Source organism: Rissa tridactyla, chromosome 14 (genome assembly GCF_028500815.1).
Source record: "Rissa tridactyla isolate bRisTri1 chromosome 14, bRisTri1.patW.cur.20221130, whole genome shotgun sequence".
Classification (NCBI taxonomy): domain Eukaryota; kingdom Metazoa; phylum Chordata; class Aves; order Charadriiformes; family Laridae; genus Rissa; species Rissa tridactyla.
The window spans coordinates 1768802-1782296 of NC_071479.1; the positions used below are offsets into that span (position 1 = coordinate 1768802).

Here is a 13495-nt window from a genome sequence, read left to right on the forward strand (position 1 = left end):
TGTGCTATTAATCGGCTTGTATCTTCATCTCACAGGAACTGTGCACTGAGAGATTGTCGAAACTGCATGATACAAGTTGTAGCGGGAAGAAATATTTTACAGCGGTCGCAAATATTCACTCAAGTTTGATTTAAATACATTTAAAAGTTGTTTTTATTTAATAACTTGAACACTGGACCATGCTTTGGTCCAAATCTGTCATCCTCCTCAAAATCACAATGTACTGCTTTAGGGGCTATTCCGCACCTGGAGCCGGGCTGGACGCGTCTGCCCTCGCTCGTCACGCTGGATGCAGTAAGTGGTTCTGCCTGGGCAGTTTTAACCTTGCTTCTGCTTTCTTTCATTTGAATTCTCTGACATCTTTTAACAACCGCAAAAATCTTATTTTCTTCTGTCTTCTTAATGGTTGTTTTGTGCTGGTTAAGCCTGGAGTTTTTTGCTTGCCAGCCTCCAGATTTACGTTCCATTCCTGAGAAAGCTAGAAAGTAGATTCTTGAAGCGAGATCCTTGAGGAGCTGGATATATCGGCTATCCCGCTGCAGTGCGTGGGTGATGCAGGCACTGGGCCTTCATTTCCTGTCGAACAGGAGATGTTAATGAAAAGACATCCTTTTCTTAATCCTTTTTTGTAACCTTTTAGCAGATGGGATCTGTCTTCCCACTCTGCTCTGGATCCCAAGTCTCACTGCTATTTATTTATTGTTCCAGATCAGCTATGCAGAGTCCCTGGTCTGCAGAGATGGGCTCTGCTTACTGACTGTATGCTCCATGTTAATTTGCAAAAAATGCAGCTGTTGTCTTTATAATTTAAGAGAATTAAGGCTGTTTTCCTGGACCATTTGTTTGGATACCAACAGGCTGCCAACTGGGACATCTCTAACTTGCACAGTTCTACTTCTACTCCCATTTTCTAGGGAGAAAACCCGTTTACGTTCAGATTTAAGGGGAGTGTTTCCCTCTTATCTCAAGGGCAGAATTTTGTAACACTGTGAAATTCTCGTTAATGCAAAAATTCGTGTTTCCTTTTCTTCTGAGCACACGCCGGCGGCCTGGATAACAGCATCTTAGCCAGGGGAAGCGGGACCCTGAGCTCCGGTGCCCCCCAGACCCTGGCGTGGAGTTCCTGCGCGCCTGCTTATGAATATGTACACGACGGGCTCTGCCCACCAGCCTTTTAATGAGAGTGACATCAAAGCCCGGCCTGCTGGAGGAGGGGACCCACAATGCAATACGCAGGCAGACGTGGAGGCAGCTCCCACGGCCGCTGGCATCGCTGCTGCAGGCAGAGACCCTCCATTGTCAGCCCTGGGGGGGCCGCCGGGGGCCAGGCCCTGCATGGGGGTGCGGGGAGAGGCCCGGCAGCGGCGGGGCTGGGTTTAGGGGCTGTCCCCTGGGCTGGCCGGAGGGGAACGCCGGGAGGGCTGTCACCGGGGGGGTGGCATCCTGCGCTGCTGGGGCTCAGGCGGGGAGCGGGGTGCTGCCCCCTGACCCCCCGGGAGCAGGGGTGCGATGAGCTCTCAGGATGAGCAGTTCCAAGCAGGAGCCCCTGACCCAGCGGCTTCCTCCGCCGATGATGGCATGACCTGGTGGTACAGGTGGCTCTGCAGGATTGCCGGGGTCATCGGGGGCCTGTGTAAGTATCCCCTTCCCTTGCAGCCAAAGGTGCCCCCTCGGCGCCGCTCGTGCATGCGGGAGCGCGGGTCAGGGGTCCTGCCTGTCCCATGTTGGGGTCATGTCTGTGCCGGGGGGGCTGTGCCATGAAACCATCGTTTGGGGTTACGGGAGTCGCGTCTGCTCTAGACATTAGTTTGCCGCGTTGCGGGCAGGAGGAAGAGCCGTGGACGTGCCTGAACGGGACGGTTTTAGCTGGCACACGAGGCATGTGCTTTGCGCTCACCGAACTTGGGCACCTGGGAGAAGGGACGTCACGGGGGGATCCGCAAATCCTCGAGTTCCTGCTGGGATAGAACGCTCGCTGGCAGTGGGGGGAGCAGCAGCCGGCCCCGCTCCTGCGGGAGGGCTGTGGGCAGAGAAAGCAGACGATGCTGTTACTGCGAGCGCCGAGCTCGGGGCGCTCAGCGGGGTCAGGTTCAGGGCTTGGAGAGGGGCCACGGGATTTGGTTCATCCTATTTCACTGTCAGGTGTTCGTACGTTCCTGTAACTTATTTTCTTTCCCCGTCCTGAATGTCGGAGCATGTTTCCCGTTACTCCTGTTGTTGATCGCAGAGGGCCTGGCTGTGTTGTTTTTTGAAGGCAAATAACGGAATTGGTTTTGTTGTGTGTTTTTAAGAGGTTTAGTCTTGGACAGACAGAAGAAGAGAGCCGGCGTACAGCGAAGCGAGTTGGCTGCGCTCGGAATTACCTGCTGCTGAAAAAAATTTTCCCAGGGAAAGAGTCTTTGCAACTTTGCCAGAAATCAGCCTGTCCCGTAGTGCTGTTTTGCTACATTCTATGGAGAGATTAATAGCTCTTAAAAGCAGGAGGGACTGTTATGACCGTTTAGTCTGATCTCCTGCAGAGCACAGGATGGAGAATTTCTCCTGCTTCGGGTCCACGACTTCTAGTAAAACAAGAGTGTTTCTCAGCCAGTGCAGTCAGCCCTGATTTATTCCCTCGGCTGTAGCCTTTCGTCCCATCCCCTCTCTCCCTGCCTGTCTCTTGCCTCGGCATTGACTGCACAGGCCCACGGCGTTTTTGCAGCTGACCTTGCAAGGTGGTGTCGCTGGTCAGGCTCGGAACAGCCCTTTTTGGCTGGGCTGGTCAAACACAAGCTGCTCTTGCTTTACGTCTTAGGTGATGAAATTCTGGAGGTGTGAAAGGATTTGGTAGGACTGCTCTCACAGGGCAAAACGTACTGTCCTCGCCATGCTCTGATGGAGGCCCCAGCGCTTCTGGTCCCGGCAGATGGCCAAGAGACCAGCTGGGACGTGTCTTCAGTGCAGGTCCCAGGTGGGGGTTTGGGTAGCGGCGTCTTTCCCGTGGGCTGGGGCTGTAGCTGGAGCCTTGGTGACTTTTACGTGGCTTTGGCCCATGCAGAGCTCGGGGGGATGCGGATGGAGGGTGAGGAGCTGGAGAAGGGTGGCTGCTGGGTGACATTGGTGGCATTGCCCACCTCGTGCTGGGAGCAGCTCATGAGTGGCTTAAAAGTGCAAGTCTTTGAAGACATTTTTTTATCCGTCTTCACGTTTCAGAGCAGTTGAATTATACTTGGATTATTTTCCCAACCTTTTGTCCGCAGCTCTGAGAACTCATGGCTTGTTTTTAAAGGAAAGCTGAGAGTTTTACGTATTTGGGTGAGTCTGGGAGAAGAAGCTTTTGGAAGAAGAGCCAGGCTCTTAATAGGATCGCTGATGATTTGGGGAGTCGGACAGCTTGGTCTGTAGCCCTGACAGAATCCCTTCATGAGGTTCATCAGGCGGAGAATGGGGCAGCGAGAGACACGGGCTCCTCTCACGAGCAGGGAAATGGGGAACCGTGGAAAGAGACAACCCTCCAGTGCCCCGTGCTGGTGGCAGCCCTCTTCAAAACGCCCCTTGTTCAGCATCGCCTCGTTGAAGGTGGCCAGTTTGGAGAAGGGGGTGACTAATAACACAGCAAGGCTGCTATTTTCAGAGCTTGCTATGAAAGAACAGAAATAGTTTATAAGGATTTTGAGCAACTGGATTGTGGTCCTGCTACGGGGCTGGATTATTTCTTACAGAAGGAAAAATTTCCAGTAAAAAGGAAGAGAAACTTTGTCAGCGGAGGTGAGACCAGCAGACAACATCTACCACATGCAAACACCTGCAGCCCACAACTGGCTCAAGCCAGAAAGGTCCAGGGGCCGGAGCAGGAACAAGACGAACAAGGTTCAGGTTGTGTTTGCGGCTCTTGCGCAGGCTGGCTGGGTGACCTCGGCCAAGTCCCTTCTCTCCCTTGTGTTCCTGTTTGTAACAGGACGAGGAGAGTCTGTCGTTTTTGTAAAATGCTCTGGGAGCAAAAATAGGCTTGTGTTGAGGAGAGTGAGTGACCAGCTGCTTGAAATGAATAGAGCCTCTGTGGGGGGTGGTGTTCTACCCCCCCATTTTAGCTCCCAGTTATTTGTGCTTCCTCAGGGATTCGAGATGGGACAGCAGTTAAACAAATGTCAGAACTGTCTGTCTTCCATAGCTTACGTGCCATTGAGCATTATCTGCATTTTAAACCTATTGCGAGGCCTCTGTTTTGCAAAAAGAAGTCTCTGGCTTGGCAGCTCCAGCCCCTGTTGGCTATTGCGGCGGGAGCCGGTCCCGTCCCGGTGGGACAAGGCTGTACCAGGCTGCTGTGGGATGTGCTGCTCTGCAAAGGAGACTGAAGGTCACCGAATCGTTATCTCTGTGGCTGTTGGCAGTCGCCACCGAGTGCAGTGTTCCTGCCATTATAAACCTTTGACTCCTTTTCTGCTGGCTGGCGCTCGTGCTGACGTAGGGCCTTGCTCAGCTCAGGCTCGCTGGGTCATTAGTCCATTGGCAACCAGGGCGGTTGCTTAGCTGAGACTTAGTGCTCGGGGGTTGTTTTGGTGCATTTGCAATCAAAACCAAACCAGAACCCTGACAAAACTATCCCTGGTTGGCTAGATGCAAAAAAAGACTAGGGCCAAAAACCTGCTTGAAAAAAAAAATATTCATAGAATCATAGAATCCTGCCTCCCCGGGTTTGTTGTGTGGCCGAGGTGAGCTTGTAGCCCTGTGAAGCTCTTGGACTGCTCTGCTCCCCGTGCTGTTAAACAAGGCAGGGCTCTGCCCCAGCCCCGGCTGCATTTTGAGGGTAGTCGAGATGCAGCTGATTTCTGCTAAAGCCCCTGAAAGTCACTTAATACGATAGTGAGAAGGTGAGAGCAAGTGTCACAAGCCGGCGGTGCTTCCCCTGAGCTCCTCTCCCACCAGCATCCAAGGGTTTGTTGGTCAGAGAAGAATTAGAAACCTCCGTGTTGCGCCCCCCTCTCCGAGCTGCCCGCTGCTCCCAGCAATCCTGTTTGCCATTGCTTTTCCAGCTCTCCAGTTGTTTTCATGCGTGACCCTGAGCAGTTTCCCCTGCAGCGTGGGGACACTGACACTGGTGCCTTTGCATTGGGAAGATGAGAGGTGCCCTTGGAGCATGGCCGGCAACATGTCCTCTGGCATTTCTCCTCTCTTGGCTGGTCTTGTTCGTGCAGGATGCTCCGAAATGTTTTGGGTCCTGTGGACTAGTCCTGGGAAGCCATTAAAAACCACCTTGTTTGGTTGTTTCCTGAAACCAGGGGGTCGCTTGCTCGTGGGATGACTTTAGATCGGTCTTATGTGGGCCTGCAGCTGTGTTTCCCAATCCGGTAAATAAGGGTAACTATCCTTAAGGGAACTTTGAGGATTCAGCAGTGATTGCTTTGAAGAAACCTTGAAACGTGTGCCAGGCTTTTGAAGGTCAGGACTGCTCGCGGCAGCGCTGCTCGGGGATCCCCTTAGCAAAACGCGAGCAGAGACCTCAAATACCCAAACCCAGGCTGGTCTCATTCTCCAGAGGTGGACTCTGCTGCTCTACGTTACGCTGCTAAACATCCCCAAGACAGCCTTTAAGGGCTATATAATTTTAGCTGGAGTTCTGCGGGGCGGTGTTGGTTACTGTGGCCTCAGCCCGGGTCTCGCTGCCCTCCCTGCCGGGCTCGGATTCCCGTCCGAGCCGTGGCAGCCCGCTGGTATCGGCGGAGGAAAAGGGCCGTATCAAGGGCGTATCAACTTGCTCTGCAAGTTTAATGAGGCAGGAGGGAGGTGTGTGCCACCTCGGCTCAGGTGCCGCTGCCTGGTTCCTCTCCTTGCATTACAGAGTCAGGAGTGCTGGGCTATTTTGGGCTCTGCTTTATCCGCTTCCATTTGTATTAGCGGAGACCCAAACTTGGCTCTTTTCTGCCCATCTCTAGCGCAGAACCAGCAGCGTGTGGCAGAGACCGGGTTCACCTCTGCTTTATTCGTTGTTTGCCTGTGTGCCTTGGTGCTGCGAGTCATGTTTTTGCTGAACGTTCCCTGTGCTGCTCCGAGTCGGGGGCCTGCTGGGACCTCTCTGCTCATGCCGGGACAAAGCAGTAATTCCTTAGCGAATAAAAACTAGGGAGCCGTGTACATGACTCCACGTTAAAAGCAAATGGTCTGTTGTGAAATAGTTGTGCGAGTGCCACGCTGAGACCCCAAACGTTCATAGAAAAAGGATACCTGGCCGGAGGAGCTGGGAAGAAGCCCTCTGCCCTGCACCCCCGGCTCTTCTTCTGGCCACCAGCCCTTTCCACCCACCCTCCTCTGATGGTCTGGAGAGGCTGCTCTGCAGTGCCAAGAGGTGCCGGCCAAGGCAAGGGCTCTTCTGGGCAGCCCTTGCTCTGGAAAACAGCCCAAAATACGGGAGATGGAAATCATGCTGGTGTGGCTGCAAGGTCTAGCTCCGGGGCAGAGCCGGGAGGAGCAGCCACCCCTCCGTGGGACTGCTGGGTTATTCTTCACCGTCACTGAAAGCCTCTTTGCTTTCCAGCCTGTGCCTTCGCTGGTCTCTGGAACTGTGTCACCATCAACCCCCTAAATATCGCGGCCGGCGTGTGGATGATGTGAGCAGAGTTTCTTTTCTTTTTCCTGCCGGGAGGGAGGTTTGGTTAATTAGACACCACTGGGCAAGGGGCAGAGCTGCCCCCCTTGGGCAGTGGACACGAGTGAAACGTCCGTCAGGCTCTGTCAATTGCCAGATTTTGCTCCATCGGGTGGATTGAGATGCTGGGTTTATTCTATTTGTGTTCTTTCTTTACCCTATCATAGAATCGTAGAATGATTAGAGTTGGAAGGGACCTTAAAGATCACCCGGTCCCAACGCCCCTGCCCTGGGCAGGGACACCTCCCACTAGACCAGGTTGCAGTAAATACTTACCCAAAATAAGTCTGGGGCACCGGGGTTTGGGAATTATCAAGAAGCAGGGAGGGAGCACAGGGGGGTCCAGCCCCGCCATTCCCTTCTGCCTGAGTTTGGCCATGGGGGGCGGCTGGTCTCTGGGGGGCCGAGGTCACTGCGGGCAGGATTAACTCTGGTTTTCTCTGTCTGGAGGCTCAACGCCTTCGTGCTGTTCCTGTGCGAAGCCCCCTTCTGCTGCCAGTTCATCGAGTTTGCAAACGCCGTCTCTGCGAGGGCGGACAAGCTGCGGCCCTGGCAGAAAGCCGCTTTCTACTGCGGGTGAGGATGCTGCTGGGGGCGGTGTGGTGGGTGGTGAAGCCATCCCAGGAATCACCTTGGGGTGCCCGTGGGCGTGCTGCGATGGACGAGCAGCCCGCATCCCCTGGGGAGCGGAGCCTGGCTTTGAGGGCTGCCTCTGTCTTCCAGGATGGCCGTGTTCCCTGTTGTGCTCAGCCTGACGCTCACCACGCTCTTTGGGAATGCCATTGCGTTTGCCACCGGGGTGCTTTATGGCATGTCCGCGCTCGGCAAAAAGTAAGAGAGACCTGTCTGCTTGTGGAGGGGGAGGGAAGGGGAAGGTGGACCTCCAGCCCTCACCCCCATCTTCCTCCCTGAGGCTACGCTTTCCTCTTGTACTAACCGTGCTTTCAGGTGCGAATGCTGCTGGAGAACATCTCCCTGCCACCATCTCAAAGCCCTGGGAGGGAAGGTGCTAGGGTTGGCTGAAGCTCTGAGCTTTTCCTTGGGAGCTCAATCTAGGTTGCCCGGTGGGTCATAGAATCACAGAATGGTTCGGGTTGGAAGGGACCTGAAAGATCTTCTAGTTCCACCCCCCTGCCCTGGGCAGGGACACCTCCCACCAGCCCAGGCTGCTCAGAGCCCCGTCCAGCCTGGTGGATCCCAGCTCTCTTTCTGGAGCCGTTGGATGGGGGGGCCTGGCTCTGGTGGCGGTGAGCACCTTTGGTGGGCTTGGACAGGGGCCAGCAAGTCTCATTTCATTCCTGGCATCCCTTGGTGCGGAGAGTCTTGGGCCCCAGTTGGGACACCTTTGTGCCAGGCACTCACCCACCATGATGGGTGCCCAGAGCTCACGTCCCCACGCTGTCCCTTCTCTCTGCAGGGGAGACGCCATTTCCTATGCCCGGATCCACCAGCAGCAGAAGCAAATGGATGAAGAGAAGCTCACGGGGGCACTGGAAGGACAGGCTCTCTGAAGCACGAAAGCTCGGGGTAACTTCTTCTGGACACTGAGATGGTGAAGATATGGAAATCCACTCCGCCCTTCCCTCTGCCCGCTCCCCTCTCCATTACGCCATGATTTCCCCGGACACTGCAGCAGCTGGAAATCTCAGGGGCTGGGGCAGGCTGTGCCCTCTTCTCACACCAGCAGCCAGACCTCAGCGCGTTGGCCTCCCTCCTCCTCGACCCTCAACCAAATATCTCAGTCCCTCTATTTTTTAATTTATTTTTTTTTTCTGCTGCAGAGGTGCTGGCTCTTTGTGTGCTGCTTTACAAGCCCGACTAGGTAGACTTTCTTTGGAGTGATGCCTGATAACGAGCCGAGGATGCGGTGCTCATTTGGGATCTGCTCTCCGGATGGGGTGAGGAGGGACAGAGCTGCCGTGCCAGCTCCGTGCCTGCGCCGGTCTCCTGGGAGTCAGGGAGCCGCTGGCCTCGTGCCTGGGGATAACCTGCCATTGCACATTAGGTGTTTTTAGTAACTTCTCTGGCGTGGCCCTTCCCAGGTCTAATACACTAATCCAGGGTTTAACAATACATGGTGATGCCTGAGCTTGGTCGTCTTCTTCCATTGAGTATGTTTTACTGTGGGTCCAGTTAGGCCAGGTGTCGGGGGCATCGCTGTAGGGGAAAGGGCTTCCAGCAAAAGACGCGAATAAAGACAGTAACCGTCTCCGCACAGGAGCTGCCGGAGGCGCTGGGGCGGATCCTGGTACCCACGAAGCACAGTCCCCTCTTCCTCTGGGTGCAGCTGCGGGCAGTTACTGCAATTTACTTGAATTCTAAGAATTAATTTGTCTTAATAAGGGTACTTTTCTTAAGCTTCACTCTTTTAACTGGGGAAGAAGGGAAAGAAGGATTGCTTTACCTCAGCAAAAAAATTGTGCTATTGCTTGAGCCAAGCGGGACTTTTTACTGGTGTAAGGGTTACTGATGTGCAAGAGCATCCTTCGCTCTGAGCCCGGGCCTCTGCTCTGTTCTCTCTCACTCCCCGCATCTGCTCCCGTGACCCATCCCTCTGCGCAAGGGACCTGCTCTCGCTTCTGCCTGGCATGGCCTTTCTCTTTGGGCTCATGTTCTTTTTGCGCCGGTCCTGGGCTGGTTCTGCGTGGGAAGGTGGCGTATCCTTCCTTTGCAAACCCAGAGAAGTCCGCACCATTTCAGCGGGGACAGCTGGGGCGTCTCGCGCCTCCATCCCAGGCTCCATCAGTGGCTCTCGCATTGTATTTTCTGTTTGCTTTGTACCGTGCAGAACAAAACCGCTAAGTCCAGATCCCCCTCTTCTTGTCATGCCTTCTTCTGGGTTTGATTTATTTGATTTTACATTATTGCTTTTTATTTTGATTAGGAAAAAGGGGAATAATTTATTTCTAGTTATTTAAGCATTTTCATGGGACTTCTTTTCTCCGGACACAGGAGAAAGGAGCGCTCTGTTCCCTGTCCTTCAACGGACCACCTCCTTTCATTGCGGGGGGTCTCCGGACCCAGGGAGAGCCCTGGCTGCGGTAACTGGGATGCTATAACTGGGATACTGTAAAATCCTATTTCAGCCTTGGGAGCATTTCTCAAACTTTAGAAAGTGCGTTGACAAAGTGTATTGACGAAGTTTGTTTTCCCCCCCTCTTCTGGGACCGAGAAGGGAGGAAAACCGGGCTGTAACTGCTGGGCTGGAGGTTTGTGCTCGGCTCAGCAGCCACGGCAGGCAGCGGCTCTGGGGAGCCGTGACAGCGGGGAGCGCGGCCTGTTCTTGCTCCCCTGCCCTGGGAGCTGAGCTCCCGCTGCCACCAACATTTTGTGGTCCCAATTGAATCACGGGGGTACCAGAGAGGTGGTGCTGTGGCCTGAGAAATGCTGCTGGAGGCTGAGCGCCGTCTGTCAGAAGGGTCCGTCCTCCAGCCACTCTGCGGCTTCTGAGCAGCGTTGTCTTGGAAAATATCTATATAATCCTTTCTTTAGGCACGGTGCATATTCGCGTTAGCAGAACGACACCAGCAGCTCCCTGGCAGAGCCCGGGATGGAGCCGCTGCTGGAGGGGGTGGCAGGGTAGGGATGCAGCAGGAGCAGAGTGGTCCCTGGAGACGGGGGGCTAAGCTGCCAGCCCGCGTTAGCTGCTGTTTCTTCCTTGGAGCCCAGGGAGGCGTGAGGATTTACACCAGTCAGGAACGCGGCTTGAGTTTGTTTAAACACGCAGGCCCGTGCAGCTGGATGCTGCGTAGCCATGTTGTGCTAAGCCCCTTCCCGCCAGGCCTCTGGCCCGTGATTGCTCTGACCACCGGCCTGTCGGGGACACAGAACAGGCACCGCAGCCCAGGTGCAGCTGGTTTCAATAAAGACTGAGCCATTTCAGAGCCCCCAGCTCCGGGCTGATCCCCCCAATGCATGGGGCACTGGCCTTTCGTGTGTGTGTGTATGCGGGGACCGCAGGCTCCTGCGTGGGTCACGCTGCCTGCGGCAATGGGGTGCTGCAGGAGGAACATACCGCAGCCCGCGGCATCTTCAGGGGGAAAAGAGCCCGTGCCCCTGCGCTGTACCGTTACCGGGTGGTTCACGTGCAGGGTCCTGCCTGGCACACAGGACACCTGCTTTGATTTCAGGGGGGTTTGGGGCGTTAAGTAGCGTGTAGTAGAGGAACGTTGCAGACCGACGCACGTAGCTACGAGCATGTCTTTGGTAGTGGCTGCTTTGCTCTGTGAGTAGTTCCACGGTAGCTTTAGGGACAGGAGGCGCAAGGCAAAGCGGAGGCGACAGAGGAGCGCCCGCAGGCTGAGCTACGCCCGCGGGGATGAACCGCGGACCTGGTAGGACCCTAAAAGGTTGTGGCCCTGGTGCTGCTGGTCTATGGCATTAGGACAGTCCCTGGGGGTGGCACAGGCAGACGCTGCTCCAGGTCACCTGGAGGGCTCATCGGCATGGATGGATCCCCTCTGGTCCCTCGGCACAAGTCCCTTGGACGCCAGCAGTGCTGTCACGCTGTGTTTTGTGGCAGCTGGGTCTGGCACTGGGGCCAAGGCAAGCGAACAATCTGCACCAGCTCTGCCGCCCTTGGCGGGCTGCAAAGCTCAGCTCTGAGCTTGACGCTTTTGTTGAAAATCGGCCTCAGGGACTCTTCTGCGAGAGCTGAGCTGGAGCCTTTGGCCACAACGCTTGAAGACGCCGGGACTGGTCAGTGTCTCTGTGCCTGCCGCAACAGGAGGTGTCTCAGATCCGTGCTCCAAGAGTGCCAACTCCTACAGATGCGTGCCTGGAGTGGGAGCTCTTGGGAATTGTGGCTGTCTCTGGTGCAGCTGAAACCAAGCCAGAAGCTGCCATCATGGCAGACGTGGCCTGGTGACAGCACCTATGGCTTTGTAGAGTTGTAGTGACAGTTAGCGGATGGTCTCACCTCCGTGTGGGCCAGGCACTGGTTTTGTGGAGATAGAAAGGACCTTTAGAGTAGTAGCATCACAGTAGTTAATGTGCCCGTTCACAGTGCATGGTGGTTATTAATTGTGTTTAGAGGCACCATCAGGGTGCTTGGAGCTGTGTAAGGATAAATGATTTAAAAGCCCTGCTCTAGAGAGTTTGCAGGCTGAACCCAATCCCCGCTGACGGCATCCAGGCTGGATGGCTAATCCATGGGGTCTCTATGGAAGAGGTTCTGCTTGCCAGGTCTTGGGAAGGCCCCTTGGGAGACGATGGGACAGAAGTTTTGTTACATGGGAACTCAAGAGGGGGTGATGCAGTGACTGCAGCGAGTTGTTGGTGAGTGTGGAAAGACACCTGGGTACTGGCAGTGTGTGTGCACTTGGCGATGGACTGTTACACCACGCACCGCCCGAGCCGTGCGCTTCTTACCCATGGGCATTTATACAGCGTGCGGCTCTTCCCTGTCCCATTCAGCCGTGAAGCTGACAGCACTTGTGCACGTCCCCTGGGGGTGTCCGTTGGGCGTGAAGAGAAGAGCAGAAGCTTCACTTTCTGCTGCGTACCCAGACCTCGCGGCTCTGGGCAGGAGCTGATTTTGTAACACCGACTGATTCTCTGTGTGTGCAGTGAATAAAAAGACCATTCTACCTCTGGAAAGAGCCACTGTGGTTTCTCGGACTCTAAATGTTGTAGCAAAAACGCTCAGACTTTCTATATTGAAGAAACGATGTCACTCCGACAGTACTTCTCCAATGAGGTTCTCACAGAGTCCAACCTCATTTCATATTTGGGCATTTCCTCCTCAGGCCAAGCCCTGGGAAGCTCAATTTATCTCTGTCATTTTTTTTGTCTTCAGGGAAGGGTTTCACTGAAGTGAAGATATCAAGACTTGGTCCATAGCCATGTGAGAAAGCGAATGCTCTAGCACAGGGCTGCCAGAGATTCTGATCTTCAGAAGGTCAGTGGAAACCAGAGGCTCTTGAGACCTCTTGTAATCAGGCCATGCTTAGAAATAGTCATATTCCAGCCAGAGCTGAACATCTTTCTGGAAATGGGTCTCAGCTGCAAAGGTTAGGTCTAATTCTGAGTTTTGTCTGTTGTTTTGATTTTTGGCCCATCTCTCCTCCTCTGTCCCAGGCTGCTTTAAATTAATCCTCTGATAAAGCACATCTTCTCAGGTGATTTCTCTCATCTGCTCCTGCAGGGGATCTGAGTAGTAGCTGGCATATCTTGAGATCTAGGTCAAATATGCTATGTTACCCCATGCTTCCTTGTCACAGCAGGCTGAAGGTTCCAGGGACGGGAGGACACAGGCACCACCACCAGCCCTCGGGCTGCCAAGTGCGTTTCAGGAGCTTGGGCAAACCATCTCCCAGCTCAGCCTTTGTGCTGCCCTTTTGGGAGGAGTTAGGTTGGACGTGATACTCAGCAAGACCATTTGTTCCTTGCAGCCATAGCCACCTCCTGCAGCTGTGTTTTACTTAAGGTTAGGCTCTAAAAAAATTTTTTAAAAGTCCTTAATCTTGCAGGACACGCAGGAAAGGGGTAAGAGCAATTTGCTACTAACTATGCAGCTGAAATCTCGGAGTGATGGAGGTGGAGGCTCCATGCACAGCTGTGACGGAGGCACTTCCACCTTCCTCGTTGTGGATGAGTAAAACCCTGGGGTGGGAAGGACCCATCCCAGTACAAAGTATTGGCAGTACCCACTGTGTCTTTCCTACAGCGAATCACTTGCACTACAGCTGAATGTTTGTCTGTTCCTGTTCTTTGTTTTGTCCTGGATTTTCTTTGTGAACTGTATTTGGTCTTGTTCATTAGGCTTCTAGTGTAATGTGTGTTTTTAGAGCAATAAAATGTGGCAGCTTTTTATACAAAATATCCGGCTCTGCCTCTTTCCAAGTCCTCAAGTACCTGAGACTCATCGGGGAA

The 13495-nt window shown here is 54.2% G+C and overlaps 1 protein-coding gene across 2 annotated transcripts; it reads left to right on the forward strand.

Moving 5' to 3' along the window:
• The first annotated feature begins 1004 nt into the window (after nt 1-1004).
• Nucleotides 1005-13423, forward strand: CACFD1 (calcium channel flower domain containing 1). Of its 2 annotated transcripts, XM_054221062.1 has the most exons (6): nt 1005-1633; nt 6512-6584; nt 7073-7198; nt 7346-7453; nt 8040-8149; nt 8404-13423. In XM_054221062.1, the coding sequence occupies exons 1-5, from the start codon at nt 1510-1512 to the stop codon at nt 8131-8133; spliced, it is 525 nt and encodes a 174-aa protein (XP_054077037.1). In that variant the 5' UTR covers nt 1005-1509; the 3' UTR covers nt 8134-8149; nt 8404-13423. The 2 variants fall into 2 exon arrangements, with proteins under 2 accessions (XP_054077037.1, XP_054077035.1); XM_054221060.1 differs by having other exon boundaries at nt 8040-13423.
• The last annotated feature ends 72 nt before the right edge of the window (nt 13424-13495 follow it).